The sequence below is a fragment of the Emydura macquarii genome, unplaced genomic scaffold, assembly GCF_026122565.2.
Source record: "Emydura macquarii macquarii isolate MOO-44397 ecotype Brisbane River unplaced genomic scaffold, CSIRO-AGI_Emac_v2 contig_2428, whole genome shotgun sequence".
Classification (NCBI taxonomy): domain Eukaryota; kingdom Metazoa; phylum Chordata; order Testudines; family Chelidae; genus Emydura; species Emydura macquarii.
Window position 1 is genome coordinate 18,900 of NW_027132565.1, and position 23,356 is coordinate 42,255.

At 47.1% G+C, this 23,356-nt stretch overlaps 1 protein-coding gene and 1 pseudogene across 1 annotated transcript; both read right to left on the reverse strand.

The window, feature by feature from the left end:
* Positions 1 to 458: 458 nt before the first annotated feature.
* LOC137162533 (zinc finger protein 436-like) lies at positions 459 to 5,619 on the reverse strand. The gene is made up of 2 exons (XM_067562419.1): positions 4,582 to 5,619; positions 459 to 3,507 (listed from the first exon to the last, which is right to left on the reverse strand). Exons 1-2 carry the CDS (start codon positions 4,613 to 4,615, stop codon positions 2,306 to 2,308), a joined length of 1,236 nt encoding a protein of 411 aa, XP_067418520.1. The 5' UTR covers positions 4,616 to 5,619; the 3' UTR covers positions 459 to 2,305.
* A 3,200-nt stretch (positions 5,620 to 8,819) lies between these two features.
* LOC137162545 (zinc finger protein 208-like) overlaps positions 8,820 to 23,356 on the reverse strand; it is a 220,664-nt pseudogene continuing 206,127 nt past the window's right edge.

Genomic DNA, 23,356 nt, shown 5'->3' on the forward strand with positions numbered 1-23,356 from the left:
CTCTGCAGCTGTACTTGTTCCTCTGCCTGTTGTCCACGCCAACCCTGCTCAGTTCCTGACTCCAGCTCTGACTCCGACTTTGACCACTAGGCCGGACTACCCCACGTCTTGCACCTGTGTTACTAGCCTGAGCTGTACTTTGAGCCAGGCCCTGCCCCTGCCTGCTCCAACCAATCCTTCCTATTCATGCTCCTGACCCACAGATTCCACCTCCCCTCTGCAAACCCGTAATCAGGGGCCAGCCTCACCCACCGATGTGGGGATGCCCTGAGCCCTTGGTGTGCATGATGAGCTCGGCCTAAAGAAGCAACAAAGTGTGTGCCGCCCTCATAAAATCAATAAGCAAGTTGTTCCTCAATAGCACCTTTCATTAATGGAGCGCAGCGTTTTACAAAGCAAATCTTTGTATGCAGTGGTGCGGTCAAACCGAGAGGTGCCAAGAGATTAGAGAGACAAGGTGAGGAAGAGAGTATCTTTTATTGGACTGACCTCTGTTGGTGAGAGACACAAGCTTTCGAGCTACACTGGGTTCTTCTTCAGGTCAGGGAAAGGTCCTGAGATTGTCACAGCCAAATACAACAGCAGTAATATAAGTAGTTACCACATATCTCAAGGGACCATTCAAGATGAATTGGCCAGTTAACACCTCTCCCATCATAGAGGAGGAAGAAGCTGTGGGAGGGTGGGCAGTGGGTTATTGATAGTTGTAATAAGGCATAAATCCAGTCTCTATCCAGTCCATGATTTTTAGTGTCTAATAAAGTTATGAATGTAAATATAACATAATATAACATACCTCCTCATCAAGAGACAGCAGCTAGGTCAATGGAAAAATTGTTCCGTTGACCTAGCTACTTCCTCCCACCGACTACAGGAAGGATGTGGACAAATTGGAGAGAGTCCAGGGCAACAAAAATGATTAGGGGGCTAGAGCACATGACTTATGAGGAGAGGCTGAGGGAACTAGGCTTGTTCAGTCTGCAGAAGAGAAGAATGAGGGGGGATTGGATAGCGGCTCAGCTACCTAAGTGGGGGTTCCAGGAGGATGGAGCGAGGCTGTTCTCGGTGGTGGCAGATGACAGAACAAGGAGCAATGGTCTCAAGTTGCAGTCGGGGAGGACTAGGTTGGATATTAAGCAAAACTTTTTCACTGGGAGGGTGGTGAAGCACTGGAATGGGTTACCTAGGCAGGTGGTGGAATCTCCATCCTTCGAGGTTTTTAAGGCCTGATTTGACAAAGCCCTGGCTGGGATGGTTTAGTTGGGGTTGGTCCTGCTTTGAGCAGGGAGTTGCACTAGATACCTCCTGAGGTCCCTTCCAACCCTCATCTATAATTCTAGTGCCATCTGCACCGGGGGGTTAGGTCAGATTAACTACGTAACTCAGGGATTTAGATTTCCCTCCACCATGAGCAATGTAGCTGGGTCGACCTACATTTAGTGTAGATCAGATGTCAGTCTCTGTCTCTCAGCCTGTGACGCTCACACTGGCCCCATCATGGTTGTGCTGATGCCGGTTTATAATAATCATTGTTCAAACAACATTAAAATCTCATAGCAAAGTGTTGGAAAATGGTACAATTAAAATAAGATAATGTCCTAGCAACTGGTTTTATGAAGTCTCAAATAAATCACCGCTATGTCCTGTAAAACAAAACTAACATCCAATTATGTGCCTTAATGGCCTTCAGCAAAGAGAGAACAACTAGCAATACAGGGTGGGACATAAGACACTTTCACGTTCATAAAAAGTGACATCCCAGAGCATGTTCCAGATTATTAAAATTCAGGAGAACAGATTTACCTACGTTCTCCTCTGAACTGTCTACACCTGCCTCATTCGGAGCCTTCTTATATGATCATATTAGTTACAAAAGTTTTAACATCATCCTAATGAAAAGAGAAAACCCACACCACCGTCTGCAAACAATCTGAGGTTGGCAGGAAAAAGACCAGATGCTGCTTTATCAATACACGTAAATTAGAATATACACTCAGAACAATCACACTATGTTGCAGATTCATTTGAATTCCCTCTTCATATCTGTGACGCTTTAATCTCCAGCCCTTATGAGTCTGACTTAGCATGAAAGAAATCAAAGATATGTTCATGGGAATTGAATTAAAAAGAAAAATTATAGTCAGTCCTAGTGATGGACTTGATACAATTTCTCTCCTGTGCGGAGTCTCCCATGTCAATTACACTTGAAGCATTTTCCATGCTTAAGATATTTAAGAAGTCTGTTCCCTGCCTGGATTTGCTGATGCCTGATACGAACTGACCCCAATTGAAGCTTCTCCCACATTCAAGGTTTTTCTCCCGCATGGATCCTCTGATGTCGAATATGGGTGGAGCTCTGATTGAAACATTTCCCACAGTCGAGGCATTTATAGGGTTTCTCTCCTGTGTGGATTCTCTGATGTTTAATAAGGGCTGAATTGTCACTAAAACTTTTCCCACAGTCCAGGCACTTATAGGGTCTCTCTCCTGTGTGAGTTCTTTGATGTGAAATCAGGTCTGAGCTCCAACTGAATCTTTTCCCACATTCGAGGCATTTATAGGGTCTCTCTCCTGTATGAGTTCTCTGATGTGACATTAAGTATGAGCTCTGATTGAAACTTTTCCCACAGTCCAGGCATTTATAGGGTTTATCTCCCGTGTGGGTTCTCTTGTGTCTAGTTAGGTGCGAACTCCGATTGAATCTTCTCCCACAATCGAGACATTTATATGGTCTCTCTCCTGTGTGGAGTCTCTGATGAGTAATAAGGGCTGAACTGTCACTAAACCCTTTCCCACAATCCAAACATTTGTAAGGTTTCTCACCCCTGTGGTGCATCTGATGTCTAACAAGCTGCATGTTCCAATCAAAACTTTCCCCACAATCAAGGCATTTATAGGGTCTTTCTCCCGTATGGGTTCTCTGATGTGAAATAAGATCTGAGCTCTGAATAAAGCTTTTCCCACATTCCAGGCATTTATAGGGTTTCTCACCTGTGTGCATTCTCTCATGCCTAATAAGATGTGAACTCTGATTGAAACCTTTCCCACAGTCCTGGCATTTATAGGGTTTCTCTCCTGTGTGGATCCTCTGATGTGAAATGAGGTTTGAGCTCTGATTGAAATCTTTCCCACAGACAAGGCACTTATAGGGTTTCTCTCCAGTGTGGATCCTCTGATGTGAAATAAGGTGTGAACTTCGACTGAAGCTTTTCCCACACTCAGTGCATGTGTTTTTTCTCTCTTCTGTGGGGAGTCTCTGCTGGCCTGTGGCTTCCTTAAGATGCTGGTAATCTCCACCATAATTTATGGGTTCACACGTTTTCTTCCCTGGGTCATATCCCAGCAGCCTCTCTGACCTGCGCTGATTTCTGCCGGCTTTTCCATGTTTATGATCCTGGTATAAATTCTCTTCAGCTCTTCTTAACACCTTTCCATGCAGATCCACGTCCTCAGAACCATCGAGCTGTAGATTCTCCGCTTCATTCTCGCTCACCATCCCAGCACCCTCTGGAATAAAGAGAAAGAATCCAGACAGGGGTCATCATGTGTGCCGGGGGAAAGGAACAAAAGGGGAACAGCAGAGAGGGGAAACACAACACAATCACTGCGGGGGAGATTGAGAAAAGGAACATTTTTTAACACATCTGTAATTTTTCCTTCTCTGAAGTGGATCCCTGGTGCTCCATGATCCATTGCAACCGGGATATGCTCCTCATCTTCCAAGCATGGAAGACACTCCATTTTTTAAACCCTCTCTCTAACTACACAGCATATTGCACCAGGTACAACAATGGTACCCCAGGGTGTAGCTGGAAACAGAGGCTTTAAAAATAAATTTAAAAAATAATGTCGCCTCCCTTGGAATATATAACTTAGTTGTAACAGACAAAACAAAGCGCCAGGGACCAACAGTGGAGAAAATAGATTCAGCTTCCACATCCCTTCCAAACACCCTGGGGGACATAAAGTTGGAGGGCAGGAAGCTCCTGCCTGATCTCAGTCAGCGTGGGTGACTGACATCTGCCCCATGGAGAGAGCTAGTCCCTAAAAGGGAGGGGAACAGACATGAGTAAATATAGACAGGACAATTAATGCTTCTGCCACCTCAAAGGATGCAGGGATGGAGATGAATTAGCATCTTCGTTGTGTTTCTGATTCCCCTGTCCCATGGCTGGGGGAGTAGAGATCAAAGTCTGTCTTAAACAGGTGGTGGGGACTCTGGGGTCCTTCTCCTGAAATCAGGAGCTGGGTGGTGAAATTCCCAGCTTGGTCTACAGACAAACACCAGCATCTACAAAGAGCAGTGTGACCATGGGAGCGTGGGCTGTGGTTCGGATTAGCCACTTGATTACAACCCTACCCTGCCCCAGAGCATGTACTCAACTGGCTAGCCCAAGTGCCTCTCTGCGCCACTATTTTTAGGCACTAGCTATAGCAGAATTGGTGCATGCTGGGAACCACACCTCCCAGATGCTGTGTAGACGTAACCTAAATGAGCAAGGAAGAAACTGAGCAGAATCCAATCCAGCTACATCACAGACCCCCCAGGTTCCAATACCTGAAGGGCCAGGAATCCCTTACCCAGTGAGGTCACCGTCTCATAATTCTCCTGCATATCGTCTGTCCGGCAGAGCCCCTACCCCTCGGTGATATACACAGCCACCTCCTCGAAGGTCACCGTCTCCTGAAACAACAAGAGCCCCCCGCTCAGCACCTGCTGCCCCAGCCACAAACCCCCTATTCACAGGGGAGCAGGGCTGATAAAAAGGAATTTCTGGGGAAGGACAGAGTAGCAGGATCCCACCCCCACCCTGCTCAGAGTAGCCAGAAGGCTTCAGGGTGATTGGAGAATAAGAGAGCTCCTTGTCCCTCCCAGCAGATGGAGGAAGGCATGGTCTTCCCCTTTATCACACACCTAGCAGGCAGAGGCTGATTTAGGAGATGGAGCCACAGAACAGGATCCAGGGCTAGGAATCCCCAAATCCTCCCCATTCCCAGCAGCTGGGTGTGAGAAGAGGGGACATCCCCCATCGACCTCACTGGTGGGTGCCCCCTTCGTATTTCAGAGCAGCTTCTGGCTACTAGGTTCAGCAGGCTCCAGCCCTGGGGAATCTGGTCTGTTTTCCCAGCAGTAGTTTTTTCCATTGGTTAATCACTGTAATTTTTCATTTGAATTTCTCTGGCTTTAACTTTCAACCATTCTTTCTACTTATGCCTTTCTCTGCTAGATTCAAGAGGCTTTTAGTACCTGATATTTTCTCTTTGTTATCAAATCAATGACTCAGGGCACTATTTTTCCTCCAAAACTGAGGAAATCTTATATAATTAAATAGAGTGAAAATATCAATGAATTTTGAAGGGCTTTTATTTTTATTATTTGACAAGTGAGAGAGAAAATTAGGAAAATAGGAGAGAATTTGTCAGCTAATTAGAGACGGAGAAGGCAAAATATTATGATTTTTTCTTTATAGTGGGTATTTAGAGAAACAAATAAGAAACATTTATGCAGATAATATGTTCATCTATAAATAGAGAGAAATTGAACAAAATTTTAGATTTTATATCAAAATCCAGCATGCAAGAAAAGGAAAAAGTCTTAGGTTTATAAAGCAATATTTTATTAATGTAGAGAAAAGAGGTAAGTGATTGTATTGCATTATTTATATACAGGTTTGGCAGAATTTGATTTTTTGATCATTTCAATGGTAATATCAATGTTAATTTTTATGGATTTATTTTCAATTTTTATCACTTTAAATTTTCACAGTTTCAGGAAATTATGGGGCGGGTCAGACAATTATTATTTACTGACTGTAGACATTGAGATTTGAAAAGGTTAACGCTGTAGAAATGTTCAACCCAAATTGTCATCATCACATGTCAAACCAGAGGAAGTAAATATCCTGACATCAATTTTAATAACCTCTCAAGCCACATTTTTCGTACTTTGCCTATCTGTACATTTTGATTATTTTCTATGGAAATAAATGTTCCTCCATTTATGTGTGTACGGTGAAATCGACGTTTAAGGACATTTACCAATAAAAATCTAATCCTCCCAACCCTATTTATACAGAAGAGAAACAAACGTTGAGCAGATTGATATCCACACAGGGCCCACAGACTGCCCCGAGAGCATGTTACTGAGGCTGTCTCGCACACGTGCAGTAGGAGGACACAGTCTCTGCAAGGATCACACCCTGGGGGCTCTGCACTAGTGCAGGATCCGGCCTCCTGTCAGAACCGATGTCTGGGCTGGAGCACAGATGGCCCCAGCAGCAGTTCAGTACTGGGGAGATTTGCCCATCTCTGGGAACAGAAGGGGCTGGTCTCGGAGCAGTGAGGGGTTCAGATGTTGGTAAAGGGGTCACATTGTAAAATGAAAACCTCCCCCGCCCCCACCCCACTCTCCCCTCCCTCCTGTTCCCCCCATTTCAGTCCGATTTTTCACCCCTTCCCCCCCTGACAAGCCGCCCCAGAGACACACCAGGGGAACCCCGCCGGGGCCCACCCATGTTCCCCCAACCCCCCTTCCCGACCCTCCCCGCTTGGCCCCGGAGCAGACCCTGGGCACCGCGCGGGCAGCGACTGGCTGCGGGGAGCGCAGCCCGGCTCCCTCCGGCAGGCGCTCCCCGCACACGGCAGCAGATTCCGGCGCTGCGGGGTCTGAGGCTCCCCCCGGGGCCGCTTGTGCAGAGTCACTTCCCTGCCCGGCCCGGCCCTGCCCCGGCTCCCCCATCACCTGCGGGCTCCGGCGGGGGTCGGCAGGGCCGGGGGCTGCCCCCGGGGGCTAGTTCCAAAGTCCCCAGCTGGGCAGGCCGCAGGGGGGCTCTGAGGACGGCCAGCTGCTCACTCCGGGCTCCGGCTCACAATGGACGATCTGACCTAGGAAGATAAACAGAGGCAGAGCGAGCGCTGCTGCCCCCCTGCGAGCAGGAACCAGAGCCCAGGAATCCCCCCCACTGCTCACCCCACCAAGACCGCAGAATCCCGGCCAGAAAAAAACCCCTTCTCTCTGCCCTTTAACTCCAGAGACCTGCCCAGCGAATCCCACCCACCCACCCAGAGCATGGCCCTGAGAAACGTGTTCCCTGCTGCATCTCAGGAAGGGCTCCGGCCAGGCTTCTTCTGGGGCCAGGACCCCAGTAGTCCCCTCTCTGGTGTCCCCCTGGGTTTTGAGACTCTCTGCAACAATCCCAAGTCCCAATAGAAAAATCCCCCTTCTCCACCCTCCCGGGGATCTTGCAGTTTCCTCTTTTCCATCCCCCCAGACAGGCTTCCAGGCAAGGAAAGCTGGAATGGTCTAGTCATGACATAGGCCTGTCTTGAGTGCAGGGGACACCGGATTAGATCCCCCCCCCTAGAGTTCCCTTCCAGTCCCACACATCTATGATTGTAGGAATACCCTGGGCGAGGCTACCCAGAGGCAGGCTAGCTGCAGTGCAATGGGTCTATCGCTAGGACCCAGCAGGGAGCTGGGATGGGAACAGAAGTGAATTGCGTTTCCTACAGTAACTTTTTGTTGCTGGGTGAAATTTCCAGGTTCCCTGCATGGTCCCTTTCCATTGACCTAGCTACTGGGAACTGACTGGAAAATAATGACTGACTTATCTGGGTTTTACTACGGTTACCATATTTGTTCCCCAAAAGAGGACACTGCTGGTGGGGGAGAAGGGTGATTTGGGGCCGCGGGAGGGAAGCGGGAGCTGGGGGGAAAGGAGGTGCAGGAGGAAGTATTTGGCAGAGGTTGCAGTTCTCGCCATCAGCTCCGGCATGGTGCAGCTGCACCTCTGTAGCATTCCAAGTGTAGACAAGCCCCATGTGAAGTGCTTTGTACTGTGTCAGGCCCTAGTCCCAGGGCCCAAGCATAATTTTTTCAGGCCCAGTACAAACTTGTAATACAGGCCCTCCTCCCACACACATACCACAATCCCTCATCCCATACATACAATCTTATGAGCCATGAAAATTGTTTTCCTCATGGTAATGGAGGTTGCAGGCTGGGCCGGGCGGCCCAGGGCCTGTGGGCCCCGGTAAAGTGTACCCTTCCCCCCACCCCATGTGGGGGACCTGCCTAGTCCTGGGTGTTTCTGGCCCCTTCTGGAGAGGCTCAGAGCATTCCAACTAAAATCTATGTCCCCCCCCGTCCCCCCCCCCAGTGCTTTTAGCCCTTTCTTCAGGCCAAAGAAGGACAAATCCTGCAGTATGTGGATTACATCAGCCTAAAATAAACTAATAATTAAGGTTTGTTTACACTGGGATTTTAGGGGGAGACTGGAGTTTCTAGACTTTGCCTTTGGAGGTCCCTAAATACCTTTGAAAAAGAAGTGACTCTGCAAAGGATGTAGGGGGTCATGGTGGACAAGCAACTCAACATAGCTCCCAGTGTGATGCTGGGGCAAAAATGGCTAATGATGCGATCCATGGATGTAGAAACGCAGGAGTGGGGAGGTCATTTGACCTCTGTCTATAGCGTTGGGGAGAGCAATATGGAGATAAGAAATACAGTCCTGGGGTCTGCATGTTTTAAAAAGGATGTTGAAAAACTGGAAGCAGTGCAGAAAAGAGCCCCAGACGTGATTTGAAGTCTGGACAAAATTCATTCCAGCTTATGCCGCTTGTGGAGTTGGATTTATTTGGCCGACGGGAGAGCTCTCTCCCATCAGTATGACGTAGAGCAGTGGTTCCCAACTTGTAGCCCGGGGGCCAAAAGTGGCCCATGGGGGCATTCAAAGTGGCCTGCGTCTCCCCTCCCGCTGGCTGCAGGAGGGAGCCGCTGCCTAAGGACCCAGGCAGAGCACGTTTCTGCAGCGCTCCCCTCCCCCTGGCTGTAGCAGGGACCATGGCACAGCTCTCTGCCTAGGTCCACAGGCGCTGGGGTCCCTTATGGAGCCAGAGGAGGGGAAATTATTGCTCCCCTCCCCAGCTCCAGCAGAAAGCAAAGCGCTCTGCCTGGGTCCCTAGGTGCCGGGACCAGAAGCTGCATTACCAATAGATGGAACCAGAGATTTAAGCTCAGAACGGTCACACTGTGTTTCAGATTTATTCAAATTCCCCCTCCAAGTCTGCGACACTTTCATCTCCTGTCCTCGTGAGTCTGATTTTGGGGGGCCGGAGACCATGATAGAAATGAGATGCTCAAGGTTGGTCTAGACTAGAAATGGTGAGGGTTTGATCAAGGTCAGGGGGAAATGCGCAAGTTACCAACCCTGACCAGTTTTCCTGGTCTAGACAACCCTCGGAGGCTGATTCTGCTGGGATTTTGGTGGGATTCTTTGGCCACTACATTCAGAGCATCTCTGCGGTCGCTGTGGACCCTCTGATGTGAAATAACAACTGAACTCTGAGTGAAACTCTTCCAACAATCCAGACATTTATAGGAGCATTCTCCAATGTGGGTTCCCTGATGTGTATTAAGTTGTGACTTGTCATTCAACTTTTTCCCACAGTCAAGGCATTTATGGGGTTTTCTCCCATGTGGATTCTCTGGTGTCTAGTCAGATTTGAACGCCGATTGAAGTTTTTCCCACAGTCGGGGCATTTATAAGGTGTTTCTCCTGTATGGATTCGTTGATGCACAATAAGATTTGAGCTCTGAATGAAACTTTTCCCACAGTCAAGGCATGTATAGGGTTTCTCTCCTGAGTGGGTTCTCTGATGTGTAACAAGGTGTGAGTTGTCACTAAAATTTTTCCCACAGTCAAGGCATTTATAGGGTTTATCTCCTGTGTGGGTTTTCTGATGTCCCATAAGGCGTGACTTGTCACTAAATTCTTTCCCACATTCAGTGCACGTATAAGGTGTCTCTCCGGTATGGATTTTCTGATGTCGAATTAGGTTTGACCTCCGATTGAAATTTATCCCACAGTCCTGACATTTATATGGTTTCTCTCCTGTGTGGATTCTGTGATGTGAAATGAGATCTGAGCTCTGGAAAAAAGTTTTCCCACAGTACAGGCATTTATAGGGCTTCTCTCCCGTATGGGTTCTCTGATGCGTAATAAGGTGTGCTTTGCCATTAAACTTTCGCCCACAATCAATGCACTTATAAGGTTTCTCTCCAGTGTGGGTTCTCTGATGTGTACTGAGTTGTGATTTGTCACTAAACATTTTCCCACAGTCAAGGCATTTATGAGGTTTTTCTCCCATGTGGATTCTCTGGTGTCTAGATAGATTTGAACTTTGATTGAAGTTTTTCCCACAGTCAGGGCATTTATAGGGTGTTTCTCCTGTATGGATTCGCTGATGCACAATAAGATTTGAACTTTGAAGGAATCTTTTCCCACAGTCAAGGCATGTATAGGGTTTCTCTCCTGAGTGGGTTCTCTGATGTGTAACAAGGTGTGAGTTGTCACTAAAACTTTTCCCACAGTCAGAGCATTTATAGGGCTTATCTCCCGTGTGGACTCTCTGATGTCCCATAAGACGTGACCGGTCACTAAATTCTTTCCCACACTCAGTGCATTTATAAGGTGTCTCTCCAGTATGAATTTTCTGATGTCGAATTAGGTTTGACCTCCGATTGAAACTCATCCCACAGTCCTGGCATTTATATGGTTTCTCTCCTGTGTGGATTCTGTGATGTGAAATGAGATCCGAGCTCTGAAAAAACATTTTCCCACAGTAAAGGCATTTATAGGGCCTCTCTCCTGTATGGGTTCTCTGATGAGTAATAAGGTGTGCTTTGTCACTAAACTTTCTCCCACAGTCGATGCATTTATAGGGTCTCTCTCCAGTGTGGGTTCTCCGATGTACAGTAAGTTGTGATTTGTCACTAAACTTTTTCCCACAGTCAAGGCATTTATGAGGTTTTTCTCCCATGTGGATTCTTTGGTGTCTAGTCAGATTTGAACTCTGATTGAAGTTTTTCCCGCAATCGGGGCATTTGTAGGGTGTTTCTCCTGTATGGATTCGCTGATGCACAATAAGATTTGAGCTTTGAATGAAACTTTTCCCACAATCAAGGCATGTATAGGGTTTCTCTCCTGAGTGGGTTCTCTGATGTGTAACAAGGTGTGAGTTGTCACTAAAACTTTTCCCACAGTCAGGGCATTTATAGGGCTTATCTCCCGTGTGGACTCTCTGATGTCCCATAAGGCGTGACTTGTCACTAAATTCTTTCCCGCACTCAGTGCATTTATAAGGTGTCTCTCCGGTATGGATTTTCTGATGTCGAGTTAGGTTTGACCTCCGGTTGAAACTCATCCCACAGTCCTGGCATTTATATGGTTTTTCTCCTGTGTGGATTCTGTGATGTGAAATATGGTGTGCTTTGTCACTAAACATCTTCCCAGAGTTAATGCATTTATAAGGTCTGCCTCCTGTGTGAGTTCCTTGATGTCCAATAAGGTGTGAGATATCACTAAATCTTTTTCCACACTCAAGGCATTTATAGGGTTTCTCACCTGTGTGGGTTTTCTGGTGTCTAAAAAGGTGTGATCTCAAACTGAAGCTTTTCCTGCACTTTGTGCATGTGTTTTTTCTTTTTTGTGTGTGCATTCTCTGCTGGGCTGTGATTTTCTTGAGATCCATGCATCCTTCCCTACAATTAATGGATTTAATTACTTCCTTCCACAGGTGGTTTCTCTGCTGCATTTCTGACATACACAGACTCTCACCGGATCTTCCCTGGTCGACACTACAGGAAACGTTACATTCATATCTTCCTGATACTATCCTGTACAGTTCCATTTGCTTAGGACTTTCCTGCTGGGAATTCTTCTCTTCATTCTCACTCACCTTCCCTTCACCTGCTGAAGAGAGAATCCAGGCAGGAGTCATTCCTCAAGCCAGGATGAAAGGGAAGAAAGGACAACAGCAAAGATGACACAGTAACAGTTCGGGATATTGAGACAGGTGAAATGTATTTACCCATTTCCATAGTGTCAGGGCAGCTGAAATTGTATTTCGCTTCTGCGGTTCACCAAGGTCACCCACTTCTAGGCTTCAGGCTCCCAGCTGTCACCTCCCTTTGGTGCAGATGTGATGTGAGACCTGGGGTGTCAAAGGATTATATTGAACAATGTGCCAGACGAGAATGGACTTTGGGGAGAAAAAGTGTTAAATGGTTTTCCTGGGGAATACATAGCAGGGAGGAGAATGCAAATTCCCTACCCCCAGTCATGAAAAACTCCCTGCCTTTTGAAGCTCTGGCCTGAGGAGGGGGCCTTTGTCCACCAATTGAAGGCCCAAGCTGTAGAGGCCAGAAGGCACCGTTATGATCATCTAGTCTGACCTCCTGTCTAACACAGGCCATGGAACTGCCCCCAAATAATTCCTAGAGCAGAGCTTTTAGAAAGACAGCCAGTCTAGATTTAAAAATGGTCAGTGATGGAGAATCCCACAATGACACTTGGTAAATTGTGCTGACGGTTAATTACTCTCACCGCTAAAAATTGATCTCTTATTTCCAATCTGAATTCGCCTAGCTTCAACTCCCAGGATTTGGACCGTGTTACGCCTTCCTCTGCTAGATTGAAGAGCCCAGTATTAAATATTTGTTGCCCATGCAGATACTTATAGACTAATCAAGTCACCCTTTAAACTTCTCTTTGTTAAGCTAAATAAATTGAGTTCCTTGAGTCTATCATTCTAAGGCAAGTTTCTAATCCTTTAAGCTTTCTCATAGCTGTTCTCTGAACCCTCTCCTATTTATCAGCATTAAAGAAGTATAGGTTGGATGAATGGACTATAAAATGGATAGAGAACTGGCTAGATCATCAGGCTTAACGAGTAGTGATCAATAAATCCATGTCTAGCTGGCCGCTGGTCACAAACGGGAGTGCCCCAAGGGTTGGTCCTGGGACTGGTTCTGTTCAACATCTTCTTTACTGATCTGGAGGATGGGGTAGATTGCACCCTCAGCAAGTTTGCAGATGACACAAAGCTAGGGGGAGTCATAGATACCCTGGAAGGTAGGGATAGGATACAGAGTGACCTAGACAGGTTGGAGGATTGGGCCAAAATAAATCTGGTGAGGTTCAACAAGGACAAGTGCGGAGTCCTCCACTTAGGACGGAAGAATCCCATGCACAGCTACAGACTGGGGACCGACGAGCTAGGCAGCAGTTCTACAGAAAAGGACCTGGGGGTTACAGTGGATAAGAAGCTGGATATGAGTCAGCAGTGTGCCTTGGTTGCCAAGAAAGCTAATAGCATATTGGGCTGCATTAGTTGGAGCATTGCCAGCAGATCGAGAGAAGTGATTATTCCCCTCTATTCGGCATTGGTGAGGCCACATTTGGAGTACTGTGTCCAGTTTTGGGCCCCCCACTACAAAAAGAATGTGAACAAGTTGGAGAGAGTCCAGCGGAGGGCAACAAAAATGATGAGGGGGCTGGAGCACAAGACTTATGAGGAGAGGCTGAGGGAACTAGGCTTGTTTAGTCTGCAGAAGAGAAGAATGAGGGGGGATTTAAGTACCTGAAAGGGGATTCCAGGGAGGAGGGAGCTAGGCAGTTCTCAATGGTAGTAGATGATAGAACAAGGAGCAATGATCTCAAGTTGCAGTGGGGGAGGTCTAGGTTGGACATTAGGAAAAGGTTTTTCACTAGAAGGGTGGTGAAGCACTGGAATGGGTTACCTAGAATCGCCATCTTTAGACGTTTTTAAGCTGCGACTTGACAAAGCCCTGGCTTGAATGATTTAGCTGAGGTTAGTCCTGCTTTGAGCAGGAGGTGGGACTAGATACCCCCCTGAGGTCCCTTCCAACCCTCATCTTCTATGATTCTATGACTCTAAGGGTATTTCTACAGTGCACTCTAAGCCCGGCTCCGTGGGAGCTGAGCCTGTAGGCTTGGTGTTTAGAAGCCTGGCCTTGAACATTCACACTGAACATTAACCCTACATTAACCCAAGGTCCATCAATGGCTATTAGCCAGGATGGGCAGGGATTGCTGTTACCAGAAGCGGGGAATATGCACCGGGATGGATCACCTAATGATGACCTGTTCTGGTCATTCCCTCTGAAGCACCTGGCATTGGCCACTGTCAGAAGACAGCATCTGATTTTCCTCCCACAAGAGCTCCACACTGGTGTAGACCGTTCCAGTGACTGCAATGGGGTTACTCTGGATTTGCACCAAGCTGATTGAGAGGGCAACAGCCTACATGGTACCAATGGAGTTACTCCTGATGTACACTGGGGGAGATGGGAATCAACCCATGTGATGCCAGTGGGGTCACTCCAGATTTAAACCGGGTTGAGTAAGAGGAGCACATTGAGTTTTGACTCTATGGGAAGTTTGAGAGTGTATGACAAGCTTCTTTGGGTGACCTGCCTGCATTTCCGTAGCCAACCAGGCCTCGAGTGTGTGTTTAACTTTAACAACAAATACTGTGGGTTTGTCATGCTGGTGTGACCCTCCACGCACTCTGCACCTTGCACTTGATTTTGGGATAATGAATTAAATGAATAATACCTAGCTCGGACCTAGCCCTTTACATCAGTCAATCTCAAAGCACTTTACAAAGCTGGTCATTATTTCTCTCCACGACTTCTCACCCAGGCATTAAAAAAAAAAAAAGAGAAAGAAAAGCAGCAGCAGAGCTCCCACAGACTGACGGGAGAACAGAAATGCCAGTCAGAGGCAATTTCCCCTGTAGATGAAGGTTTGTCTGCCAGAGACTCATAGAAGGATTTGAAACGCTCTAGCATCTGCAGTCTGTGGTGCTCAGGATTGGGGAAATAACACCTGAAAGAGGTTTCCTAGATGACCTCTGACTCCATCAAAGGCCATTTTTACTCACTATTCCAGACAAAAGACTCAGGAAGTTCAAGAAACTAAATTCTACTTTATTATTTCCAAGCCAGAAGTAAAAAGCTAACCCCCCCTCCCGGACCAATGCCCTGAGCCCGGCTCAGCTGTGTGTGTTTCAGACCAGCACATTGCTGCTCGTGGCTCCTGCAGCCACCAGCAACAGAGTTACATTTTAAAGCTGGCAGAAAAGGAAAGAGAATCCGAGACAGACGCTGTGTCCTGAGACAGGCAGCTGGATCCTTAGCAGCCAAATGCTCCTGACGTGTGTGTGTGAAAATTAGGAAATGGATTTCTTTTTTTAAACCATGGCCAGTCCTCATCCGGGCACTGAGAGAATGTCCTTCCGGTGTGGAGAAGTCTATGCTGTCCAACGTGGCGTTAACTCCACGTGGAGCATACTCCCTGTCAAGACGATCTAGAGGTCTCTTCCCTGTGTTCATTTGCTTGTGCTTGAGACGGTCAGAGCCCAGTTGAAGATCTCTCTCATTCAAATTCTTGCTCTGGTGTCAAGTTTCTGATGTTTAATATAGTGTAAGCTGTGATTGAAACTTTCGAGGCATTTATAGCAGTGGTTCTCGATCAGGGGTACACGTACCCCTGGGGGTACAGAGAGGTCTTCCAGGGGGTACGTCAATTCATCTAGATATTTGCCTAGTTTTACAACAGGCAACATGAAAAGCACTAGCGATGTCAGTGCAAACTAAAGTTCCATACAATGACTGGTTTACACAGCTCTATATACTATATCCATAGGCGACGCGTGTGGGGGGTGTCATGTGCCCCTCACCAATTTCTGCGAGGGTGGGAGTCGGGCTGAGCGTGACTGAAGGGATGTGTGTGGGAGGGGCACCAGCAGCTAGCACTTCCCCTGAGCTCCACTAGGTGGTGCCCAGAGCAGGGAAGTGAGATGGGCCTGGAAGCACAGCTCTCTGCCAGAGGGGGCACGGGGAAGCTTGCTGTGTCCCATCCCTCGCTCCCAGCAGCCGCAGTTACTTTCTCTAGTACGTGTCTGGACTGGCCTGCCTGGGGTGCACAAAAGGGAGCTTGGGGAGTCAACTGTGGCAATGGGGGGGGAGGGGGAAGAATCAGCAGGGCCCAGGGGAACTGGGGAGCCCATGGAGGCAACGGGCCAGGGGTGATGGGGGAATGGGTGGTGAGTGGGGGGAGGCAGCGGGAACTGGTGGGGATAGGTAGAGGGAAAGGGCAATGAGGAGGGGCAGAGGTCTGGGGGAGTCAGTGGGAGCCAGGGATGATGGGGAGGAGCAGAAGTCTGGGGGAGTCAGCGGGGGCCAAGGGTGATGGGGGAGCCAGGGAAGGCAGCGGGGCAAGGGCGACAAAATACAAGTTCCCCCAGGGTGCCACTGTCCCATTTTCTGACGTAGGCAGAGGGCGACCACCAGGGTACCATGGTCAGGGGGGTGCCATTATATCAAGAGGGTGTTGCTGGAGGGTACACCTTGGCAGTCACCGGGAAGTTGACTGGGGCTGTGGTGGTGAGGGGAGAGCCTGCCACTGTGCCTCCCCCACCATGGGTAATTACCAGTTGCCTAGGCATCTAGGTCAGTGTTTCTCAACCTGCGGGGCACGGTTTATTTTATAATTGTATGGTAAAAATGAGAAGGTGCAATTTTTCAGTCCTCGTGCGCGGCGACACTTCTGTATTTTTACATCTGATTTTGGAAGCAAGTCGTTTTTAAGTGAGGTGAAATTTGGGGTACGTAAGCCAAATCGGCTTCCTGAAAGGCGTACATTAGTCTGGAAAGGCTGAGAGCCACTGATGTATAGGGTGTTTCTCCTGCATGTACTATTTGATGTATACAAAGCTGTGAGCGGTGAATGAAATATTTCACACCCGCGGAGTACGTACATGGTCTCTGCCGTGTGGATCCTTTGATGTGAAATAAGACCTGACCTCTGACTGAATCTTTTCCCACAGTCCAGGAATCCATAAGGTCTTTCTTCAACATGGGTTCTCCAGTGTGTAGTAGGATGTGAACTAAATTTTTGCTCACAAGTTGAGGCTTTTGTGTTTTTTGCCTCCCCTGTGGATTTTCTGATGCCCAATGAGATCCGATTTCTGAATGAAACTTTTCCCGCAGTCCTGGCAGGTATAGGGTTTTTCCCCCGTGTGGATTCTCTGATGTCTAGTGAGGTTGTAACTCTGACTGAAGTATTTCCCACAGTCGGGGCATTTATAGGGTGTTTCTCCTGTATGGATTCTCCGATGCACAATAAGATCTGAGCTCTGAATGAAACTTTTCCCACAGTCCAGGCATGTGTGGGTTTTTTCCCCCGTGTGGATTCGCTGATGCACCGTAAGATCTGAGCTCTGAATGAAACTTTTCCCGCAGTCCAGGCATGTATAGGGTTTTTCCCCTGTGTGGATTCTCCGATGTCTAGTGAGGTTGTAACTGCGACTGAAATATTTCCCACAGTCGGGGCATTTATAGGGTGTTTCTCCTGTATGGCTTCTCTGATGTACAATAAGATCTGAGCTCTGAATAAAACTTTTCCCACAGTCCAGGCAAATATGGGTTTTTTTCCCCGTGTGGATTCGCTGATGTCTAGTAAGGGTTGAACTTCGACTGAAGTTTTTCCCACAGTCGGGGCATTTATAGGGTGTTTCTCCTGTGTGAATTCTCTGATGCACAATCAGATCCGAGCTCTGAATGAAACTGTTCCCACAGTCCTTGCATATATAGGGTTTCACTCCTGTGGGGATTCTGTGAGGTGTGGTAAGTTGTGACTTATCACTACATGCTTCCCCAGAGTCGGGGCATGGAGGCGTTTTTTCTCCCAGGTGGGTTATCTGGTGTCTAGTAAGGTTTGCACTTCTGTTGAAGCTTTTCCCGCAGTCGGGGCATTTATAGGGGGTTTCTCCTGTGTGGATTCGCTGGTGCACAATAAGATGTGTGCTCTGAATGAAACTTTTCCCACAGTCAAGGCATTTATAGGGTCTCTCACCCATATGAGCGCTCTGATGTGTAATAAATTGTGAGTTGTCACTAAAGCTTTTCCCGCTGTCAAGATATTTATAGGACTGATCTTCTGTGTGGGTTCTCTGATGTCCCATAAGGTATCACTTATCACTAAATTCCTTTCCACACTCAGTGCATTTATAGGGTGTCTCTCCTGTAGGGACTTGCTGGTATCAAACTAGGTTTGGCCATTGAAATTTATCCACAGGCCTGGCATTTATATGGTTTATCTCCTGTGTGGATTCTGTGATGTGAAATAAGATGTGAGTGCTGAAAAAAAAGGTTTCTCCCAGTAAAGTCATTTGTAGGACTTCTCTCCTTTGTGGGGGGTCTCTAATATGTAATAAGGCGTGCTTCTGTCGCTAAACTAAGTCCCACAGTCAATGCATTTATAGGGATCTCTCCTGTGTGAATTTTTTGATGTCCAACAAGGTGCGAGTTGTCATTAAATCTTTTTCCACACTTAAGGCATCTATAGAGTTTCTCTCCTGTCTGGGTTTTCTGGTGTGTAATAAAGTGTGATCTTGAACTGTAAATTTTGCCACACGTTGTGCATGTGTTTCTTCTCTTTTGTGTGTGGATTCTTTCCTGGGCTGTGGTTTCCTTTGTGTCTTTGCACCCTTCCCCACAAGATGTAATTACTTCCGTCCACAATTGGTTTCTCTGCTGTCTCTCTGATCTGCAATGATTCTCAAAGGATTTTCCCTGGCCAACAGTCCAGGAAACATTCCATTTTGATCTTCCTGATCACATCTCATGCAGTTCCACTTGCTTAGGAATTCCTACTGGAAATTCTCCTCTTCATTCTCACTCACCTTCCCTTCACCTGCTGGGATACAGAGAGAATCTAAAGTCATTCCCAGTGCTAGAGTCAAAGGAAAGAAAGGGGAACAGACAAGAGGACTAAGAAAACACTATAACTGTTAGGGTTTTGAGAAAGAGAAAATCTGCTTACCCGTCTAAGTTTTCCTTCTCTGAAGTGAGCATCTGGTGCTCAGTGATCCATTACAACTGGGTTACTCCTCAATCTTAGGAGCATGGAGATAAAATAAAATAAAATCTTCTAGCGTCACATTGTCGTGCGAGAAGGTGGAGGTGTTCTGTGAACATTTTGCCTCTCTAACTCTCAAGACAACTCTCCAAGTTGAGAAGACAAGCTATAAGTTGTGATGAATAAACTTTACAAAAGATTAGCCATCTCCAGGTAGGATACTTTATCTACTTATTCATTTAGTATACAAAAAAGTGGAAATGAAGGTTTTACAACAAAGCAAGATCCCAATAGGTGGGAATCCTAAGTTTTCTCCATCTCTCTGTTGGAGGGTTACATAGGGGAAATAAAGAAGGATTGAGAGATTTCCCCTTCAACTGGAATTTGTGTGGGGTGTCATGGAGCATCAGAGCCCACTTCAGAGAAGGGAAAATGATGGGTGGGGAGATAACTTTTACCTTTCTCCTTCTTAGGTACCTGGTGATCTATGATCCATTACAGCAGGGAAGTAGCCAATACTAAAAACAATCTCCACGAACAAGAAGGAAACTTAAAACATCAAGAAAATTGAACCAACAGGAAACCCAGCTCTTATTTGAGAGCTTGTTTTATTTCTCTTTCTTCCCCTGAGATATGATGAAAAACCAAGGGAGAGACTGCATAACCCTTTGTCCAAATGCCATTTCAGACAAACACCACCACATCTCTTCTGAGTGACAGGGAAGAGAACACATTGAAGGCCAGGTAGCCCTATGGCAAAATTACCTGAATGAAGCATTGTGCTGTTCTGACCTAAGGAAGCACTCGGATCTAATCAAGAACCTGTCTAGAAAGAGAGATGTTCCTGGTTGTGATCCAAAACAGGATTCCTGTCCTGTCAAGAGCACCATGAAGATCCAGTTATCTGAATCCCTAGAAAAGCCCAGGTGTGGGCAGTTCCTAGATTTGAGCAGGAAGTCTGTGAGTTCTCCTGAACATTTATGCTCCAGAAGGTAAAACCTCCCAGGTTCCAGGGTAAGAGCCTGAGATGTTGTGGGCTTGGGAGTTTGAGGGGCACTTAGACCAGACATTTCTTCCAGTCCAGGATGATCAAGGCTGTTGCACTGCCGTATCTAGGAATCTGAGAGACCAGCGCTGAATGTGGTCTCAAAAAGGTGTGTGTTTGTGTGTGTGTGTGTGGGGAGTGTCCATAATTTTCAACAGAAATGAGAGCGATGCCACGTCGGTCTGTCCCCTCCAACCCTACATCCATTCTGCTCCCACCTCTGTTCTGCTCCACCCCCCGTCAGTTCAGCCCCCACATCAGTTCTGCCTCTCCACCTCTGCTTTTCCTACAGCTCCAGAAGTTCCTTGCCCCCACTCTCAAGCCAGGTGTTGCAGGGACGGAAATGGGAGTGCGGAACAGAAGGGAGCCGAGCCGCCCTGATCACAGCTGGGCAATTTCTGCTCCTTCCAGCTCCTCTACTGCGAGGACAGCTTCAGCACCAGAGAGGAGAGGGAGAGTTTCCTGCAGCAGCTCTGATTGGCTGCTTACACCATGGGAATGGGGGGAGCAGCCAATCAGAGGGTTTTTTCCCTCTAGGCAGGGCTTAAATGTGAACCCCACTTCCAGTTGTAGACATTGTCTCTGTGACAACTATCAACTCCTTGAACTGTTTTTCTCCTTAGACTTGGTTTCCCATGGGATCTTACCTACCGACTCCCGGAGCTTGCTAATGGCTGTCTTCTTGAATCCATTATCTTTAGCGTACTGTTTCCCTCCTACCATTCCTTAGAATCATGAACTCTACTAGTTTCATGCTGGCTTTCATCCAGGTTGCCTTCCACTTCCAAATTCTCTACCTGTCCCTCCCTGTTTGTCAAAATCAAATCTAGAAACGCCTCTCCCTTAGTAGCTCCCTCCACCTTCTAAAGGTAAAAAAAAAGTGTCTCCAAGAACGCGTTGGATCATCTGTCCCCTGCTGCATTATTTTCCCAACAGATGTCTGGATAGTTGAAGTCCCCCATCAACACCAAGTCCTGTGCTTCGGATGATTTTGTTAGTTGTTTAAAAAAAAAGTGTCATCCATCTCTTCTTCCTGGTTAGGTGGTCTGTAGTAGACCCTACTATGACATCACCCTTGTTTTTTAACCACTTTTACCCTTACCCAGAGACTTTCAACAGGTGTCTCCTATTTCCATCTCAACCTCAGTCCAAGTGTGTACATTTTTAATATATAAAGCAACACTTCCTCCCTTTTTTCCCTGCCTGTCCTTCCTGAGCAAACTGTACCCTTCTATATCAATATTCCAGTTATGCGTATTATCCCACCAAGCCTCTGTGATGCCAACTGTGTCATAGTGCTGTTTATTAACTAGCATTTGAAGTTCTTCCTGCTTATTCCCCATACTACTCGCATTAGATTCCCCATTAGACAATAATTAGTGAGCAAGCTGAGTAACTTTTAAAGAGCTTTTGTATCAGTATATAACTGAGAAAGAAAATGAGGAAAACCTGAAAAGATTTACATAACTTGGCTAATTAGACTGGAAGAAAGGCATTATCGCTGGGGCTATATATTAATAATAGTTATTTAGAGAAACAAATAACATTTATGCAGATCAGTGGGCGTACTGAGGGGGAAGGCAGGAGGGGGTCATGCCCCCAAGTGCCGGTCTGGGGGGGGCACCGGCTGGGCCCTCCTCCTTGGAGCCATCTCCGGCTGACGTCCCTGGCGGCTGCACTGACCTGGCCCCTCCACCTCCCCACTCTTCTGCCCCTGTGCTGGGTGCAACGAGGGAGCTGCGGGGACCCCGGCTTTGCAGGGGCCAGGCAGCATGCCCCCCTGCCACGGGGCGGCCCAGGAGCATCTGCCCCTGTCACTCCCGCTCCCTGCCACACCCACCACCCCCACAGCGGGGGGAGGGAGTGGGGGATAGCAGGAAACGGGCCCGCAGACCCCCCCATGGGGCGCTGCCACCATCGCTGACGGGGGGGGGAGGGGGGGGCGGCACAAATACAGGTATTGGCCCCCAGACGCAGGAGACCCACAGTACACCACTGATGCAGATAATATATTAGTAATCTATAGAGAGAAATTGATCAAACTCTGAGAGGCTTTTATATAAAAAACTTGAGACAAAAGGGGAAAAAATCTGGGGGGTGGTATAATAACAAATGATTATTGGGAGGAAAAGGGGCAAGATCAGCGAGGATTGCAATATATTGCTAAATTGGATAATGATAAAGCACAGCAAAACTGGAAGGGATTTATATCAATATTACCCACAAAATCCACATTAAAAGAATGTTCTTACGGTTGCAAAGTCCAGCACTCACAGTAAGGCAGGGCCAGACTCAAGATGTTCATTCTGCCCCCTTGTGTGAGTGCATTAGGAAATAATCTCTAATGACAGGATCACACACCGCACTGTTCACTAACACAGGACCCTGCCTCATTCAGTCCTTTAAAACCTGACATCTCTGATGGAACAAACAGGTCCAGGAGAGCAAGTGAAGATTGGGGAAATTTTTGGCAGCTCTAGGGATCCCTTTCCATTTCTGTCTTACATTTCTAAAATCTCATGCTTTATGGCTTTAGCCAGTCACCTGCAGGGGTCAGGAAGGCATTACCCCACTGCTCACTAGAATTAATTGGGATTATGGGTGGGGGTGCTTTTCTTTTCCCCCTCCTTCCTCTGAAGCATCAGAGAATTGGAGATGGGACACTGGATGGCGTGGGCCAGTGCTCTGAGGTGGTACGGAGAATTCTCTTTCTCGGGTGTTTACTCACATGCTTCAGGTCTAACTATAATCGGGGTCAGGAAGGAATGTTCTCCCAAGTCAGATTGGCAGGGATCTTGGTGGGGTATTTTTTTTAATCTTCCTGTGCAGTGTGGGGAGTGTGTCACCTGCAGGGATTGTCTGGCTACATCTCAACCAATTTTCTGCCATGGCAGGGGCCTCCTGTTCTTTGCCTGTCTTGCCATAGCTTTATTTCCAGAGGGCTGTAATCCTTTGTCTAGTTCTGGTTTAATTCTGGTTGTTGGATTTGATGGGGAAGTGGCTGGGTGGTATACAAGTGGCCTGTGAGAGACAGGTCAGACTAGATCAGTGCTTTACAACCAGAGGTACACAAACCTCTGGGGGTACGCAGGAGAACATCAACTCAGCTAGATATTTGCCTTGTTTCACAAGAGGCTACATAAAAACACTAGCAACATCAGTACAAACTAACATTTCATATGGACGATGACTTGTTTATACTGCTCTATATACTATATACTGAAATGTAAGAACAATATTTATATTCCAATTGATTTTATTTTATAATTATATGATAAAAATGAGAAAGTCAGCCCTGTTTCAGTAACAGCGGGCTGTGACACTTCTGTATTTTTATGTCTGATTTTGTAAGCAAGTTCTTTTTAAGTGAGGAGAATCCTGAGGGCAGGCAAGACAAATCAGACTCCTGAAAGGGGGACAGTCATCTGCAAAGGTTGAAAGCCACTAGACTAGATGATCTGCCCTTCAACTCCATAAATCTATGAGAATTCCACATCTTCATGGAATTTATGGGGAACCAATTGCTTATCACACAGGCAGTAAAGGGTTTAGATTTTTAAAAGAAATAACCTCCAGTGAAACC

Bases quoted from the DNA above. Each gene is read 5' to 3' on its own strand.
- LOC137162533 (XM_067562419.1), bottom strand. From the start codon at position 4,615: ATGCAGGAGAATTATGAGACGGTGACCTCACTGG. The intron at 3,508-4,581 runs GTAAGGGATTCC...TCTTTATTCCAG, and splicing joins TGAGACGGTGACCTCACTGG to AGGGTGCTGGGATGGTGAGC.